Raw genomic sequence first — 5,022 nt, 5'->3', positions numbered from 1 at the left:
TATATTAAAGTATTATCATTGTTTATGCATCATTGTAGCAAAAAATATTATGCCTAGATAGTATACATAGCACATTATACTACTAATTGTAAGACCTTTGTGAAAATAAGAAATGTGTACTCATTTTTTGGCATTTGAAATTAGTGCCCAATTAATCTAATCATACATCTATTTACTATAATTGTCCATTCCTACAAATCCAACATAAAATCTATATGTGTAGCCACACTGTAGGCGCATAATAGGCGGAATAAAAAAGGTGTCAAACTTCTATTTTTATAGTTGATATTTTTTCCTTTGCATGATGGCTACTGTGTGTACATTTCTATTTTCATTCTCCACAACCTCTCTTTCAAACCCTCGTAAAAGTGTCAAAGAAAAATAAAACTTTCACCATCTAATTTTCGTCCAAATTTACAGCAGCAACTTGTGAGTTAATTTCAGCCAACAAAATTCGTGAATTTCAAAAAACTCAAAACATAAAAGTTGTAGATATTTAAGTCACGGTTCCAGCCCATCCAGCCTTGAGTCAATTTGATTTTTGAAGAGAGAGATACGTTTAAAATACTGATTAGTGCTCAAATCTGATTTTTCCTCTTCAGATTGTGGCCCTTTGATTTCTTTCCTTATTTGAAGCTTTCAAAAATGGTAAATGACCAAAGAACTCCATAAAAAGTATACATTTTATGGTGTTATTGAAACCCTAAACTATAATACACAATATATATATAGACACACACAGACACAAAATAAATAAATGTACACCCCAATCCAACTTGCAGTGATAGAAAACATCGTAGCATATGGAATTAGTACCATGTTCTTTCAAATAATACAAACTAACAATATGGTCCAACTCCTAAAAAAAAAAAAAAAAAAAAAAAAAAAAAAAAAAAAAAAAAAAAAAAAACAACAACAACAACAACAACAACAACAGTCCAACCAATCCATTGAAGTAGATTGAATACCTATGTTGGGTCATTCAGTTTGGCCACTAGTGGAGCTAGCCACAGTTCGAGTGGGGCATGTTCTTCTATCATGGCCTTCTTGCCTATAGAGACTGCACAATGGCCTTGGTTGATGCTCTGCCCCTTCGTCCATTTCATTTCGAAGCCGAGTTGTTCTTGGTCGACCTTTTTCACGGTGCAACTTGACATTAGGATACAAGACCAGGAAATCAGGCTCATTCTAATGTACACTATCTGGTGAGAAATCTAGGTGCATAACAAGAAACTTGTTCTTCCAAATGGTAGCAGCGGTTGATATATCGCATTGCAGAGATGCCTTGATATTTACACACGGCAATGACATGTGAGCATGGAATCTTATAAACCTGCCATTTTTGACAACTACAAGTGTTCTGCCTCAAATTTACCTCATGACGATGATTACCCCTATATGCAGAGTTAGGGTTTATTGGTGTTCTGACTTCAAACAGACCATCTTCATGACTGAACACAGTAACTGAATGCTTTGGTGCCTTTTTTTCCCATTTATTGAATTTATTCTTTGTATAGGCTGTAATGAGTTCATCGGTAGTAACCTCTGCACGTGCCTTAGTATATCGATCGGCAAAGTAGGCGACACAATGGTAGTAAGTAAGTTCAACTAATGCAGTTATGGGCTGATTTCTAGCACTCTTTAGAATTCCGTTGAAGCTTTCAGACAAGTTTGTGGTCATTGCCCCATAACGATGTCCATCATCGTGTGCTAACGTCCATTTTTCCATCGGTATTTCCGTTAAATACTTCTCACCATTTGCACTTAATTGAGTAATTCTATCCTTGGTTATTTGATACTTTCGTAATTGATTCTCCATGCTTGCCCACGTTACCATAGCCTTCAAGTTTTTATTCCCAATTTGTTGATTGAAATTGCTAGCCACATGGTGAAGGTAAAAACGATGATACCAACGTGTCGATTGACATATAGTCCGTATCGCTGCTATTATACCAGGGTGACGATCATATATGACATATAACCCTTCCCGAGTAGTGACATTAATCTGAATACAACGCAAAAACCAATACCAGCTATCATCACTTTCCTTCTCCACAATGGCAAAGGCAAGTGGAAAAAGTCTGTTGTCACCATCCCACGTTGATGCAATCAATAACGTACCTTTGTACTTACCATATAGGAAAGTTCCATCTATAATAATCACTAGCCTACAATGTTGAAAACCTTCAATTGATGGACCAAAAGCCCAGAACACTTTCTCAAATATTGCACAGCCTGGCATAGTAGTAGGTATTGTTTTCTAAATAACCCTGCTGCCCAGGTTTGAACCAGTGAAAGCTTTCAACCATTTTGGCAATAATTGGTAAGATATGTCCCAATCACCAAACGCTCTACCAATTGCTTTTTCTTTCGCCTCCCACACCTTAAAATAAGAAGGCCGGTATTGGTACTTATTGTAAAGAGTTTGTTGAAGTGAAGCAATCTTTATGGTTGGATCATTTTTGACAACATTCCTCAACTCTTTCTCAATAACATGGGTGTCTAATTGCTCGTGATCTTATGTGAGCGTGGACTCTGTACATGTGTGTGGACCATTGTATTTCCTAACCTCAAACAACCCATATGTAGCCTAGAAGCATGCTCGAAGATGCCAAGAACAATGTTTGCACCTTATAGACCAACATGCTGGATCTGACTCTCTTACACAAAATGTTTGGTTCCTCTTGATGTGATAGCGTTTAACAGTAGCTTGTAGTTCATCCTTATCGGCAAAAAGCAAGCCCACATAAAACTCTTGGGTAGGGTCCCACATACTCTAAGTGGGCTTTTCAAATGGTAGGGTTGGATCAATCATATTATCCCATGTGTTTTGTGAAAATCTTAGTGATGAAGGTTGATGGAATGCCATAGTTGGACTGCTTTCATGATTAGGTTCATTTAGAGGCTCCTGTTCATCTCCAACATCATTAAGGATCTCGTCGTCATCAAGATGGTCATCACTATCATGTTGGTCCTCAGTTGCAACATTGGTATATGGAGCATGATAGTCAACACCACCAATGTTGATTGGGGAATGAGCCGGATCTTCAGAATAATGACCAGTATGAGTGGCATATGGATCATGGAAGTGCCTGCCATGTGAATAACTAAACAATGCACTCGGTCCTTCGTTGGCATATCGAATGGGAAAAACATCTTGGTGGCTTCTTATAGGCTTTACACCCACGTATAACTCTACACCTACAAATCCATATTGGCGGTCTAACATATCGAATGTTGCATTGACACCATTATCATCTTCTACCAAAACTTGCTAGTAAGTCACAGGATGTGGATGACATTGAAAAGGAAATCTATACCAAATAGTCAGTTTTCAATCTTCTCTGTTTATATGAAGTGTGGATGCTACTCTATCACATAGATCTTCAAATGTAACACCCCGGCTTAATGGAAGCATAGAAGGAGGTGGCCCTTCGTAATAAACCCCATTTTCTCCATGTTTAATTATTCCACCAGAATGGATGAGAAAAATGAACAACTTTTCTGCCATCTACACTAAAACATAATAATAGTATTAGTATATTAACACTACACAACCATTACAATGCAATACAAGAAGGTAATCCATTAAAAATATTTGATGTTTAAATAACTAGAGCTGAGAGAATTCTATTAAAGAGAATTGTTTCACTGATAATAATAGTATTAAATTATTTTTTATTAAGGTTTATGAGCGTATACTAACCCCCTTTTTTTGGTTTTCTTATAGCATACGTGTATATTATAGGCTAACATAATACAAAAACAAGATTTGCATGAACAAATAATTTAACAAAAACAAGATTTTCATGCTTAGCTTTGCCCCTAAAACATATCAACATGAATATTATAAAAAGAAAAGAACTACTTAAGAGATGTAACTCACCTTCTAAGAGATAAAGAACGGATATATATTTGCAAGTGTTGGTACTTATAGTAGTTTGCAAAATGTATGGCACACATGAATTGAAAATGGTTGGTAGAATTATGAGGGGAATAAGAGTGGAGAAGAAGGTTGATGGAATTTATAGGGGAAAAAGAGTAGAAAATAAGAACCGTGGAAATTTCAATAACATTAGTGCTGTTTAAATAGGATACAAGTTTCATATCAGTTAAATTCTTAGATTTTAAACTGTATAATTAGATATGCAATTGACCAAATACAACACAACACAGATGGGACACTTTGATACAAATAAATTACTACACTATAAACATATATTCACTACAAAGAATCTCTGCAAAAATCTCAATTTCATTGTTTATTTGGTTTACAGTGTGCACATCAATCATTTTTTTTCTTCTGTATTGTAAGAATCTGTGTACTTTCTTTTCTTTTATTGGTTTACATTGTGCACATCAATCGTTTTTTTCTTTCCTATTGTAAGAATCTATATACTTGCTTCTTTTTTTTTTTTTTTTTTTTTTTTTTTTTTTTTTTTTTTGGTTTATAGCATGCACATTAATCATTTTTTTTCTTCTATAAGAATCTATGTACTTTTTTTTTTTTTTTTTGTTTTTGTTTACAGCGTGCACATCAATCAATTTTTTCTTCCATTTCGTATTGTAAGAATCTATGTACTTTTTTTAGAATAAGAATCAATGTACTCATTGTGCTTGAATCTATCCTTATTTGTTTCATAGGGTACTTTTAAAAAACGAAAGGGAAGAACATGACATACACACAAACCCAAATTGCTTCAGTCAAAAAAATACGGAAGAATAAGAATATGCATACTTTTTATATATATATATATATTCAGATATCTCTCTCTCTCTCCTCTATTTCGGCAATGCCATTGCCACAATTCCTTCTATTTTGGCAATGCCATTGCCATAAACCAATTGCAACAATTTTTTTCCCCTCCTATTTTGGCAATGTCATTGCCACAAATTCATTCCCACAATTTTTTTCACCTCTATTTCGGCAATGCCATTGCCACAAACCAATTGCAACAATTTTTTTTTTCCCTCAAATTATAGCAATGCCATTGCCACAAATTCATTCCCACAATTTTTTCC

The 5,022-nt window shown here is 34.8% G+C and overlaps 1 protein-coding gene across 1 annotated transcript; it reads right to left on the bottom strand.

The window, feature by feature from the left end:
- Window positions 1-1,198: 1,198 nt before the first annotated feature.
- LOC115956495 lies at window positions 1,199-2,242 on the bottom strand. The gene has a single exon (XM_031074853.1). It carries the CDS (start codon window positions 2,240-2,242, stop codon window positions 1,199-1,201), a length of 1,044 nt encoding a protein of 347 aa, XP_030930713.1.
- Between the last annotated feature and the right edge of the window lie 2,780 nt (window positions 2,243-5,022).

This window comes from Quercus lobata, chromosome 8 (genome assembly GCF_001633185.2).
Source record: "Quercus lobata isolate SW786 chromosome 8, ValleyOak3.0 Primary Assembly, whole genome shotgun sequence".
Classification (NCBI taxonomy): domain Eukaryota; kingdom Viridiplantae; phylum Streptophyta; class Magnoliopsida; order Fagales; family Fagaceae; genus Quercus; species Quercus lobata.
The sequence above is the reverse complement of the archived record's forward strand: the minus strand, read 5'-3'. Positions and strand labels throughout refer to the sequence as shown.

Coding starts and splice junctions, on each gene's coding strand:
- LOC115956495 (XM_031074853.1), bottom strand. CDS start 2,242: ATGCCAGGCTGTGCAATATTTGAGAAAGTGTTCTGGGCTTTTGGTCCA.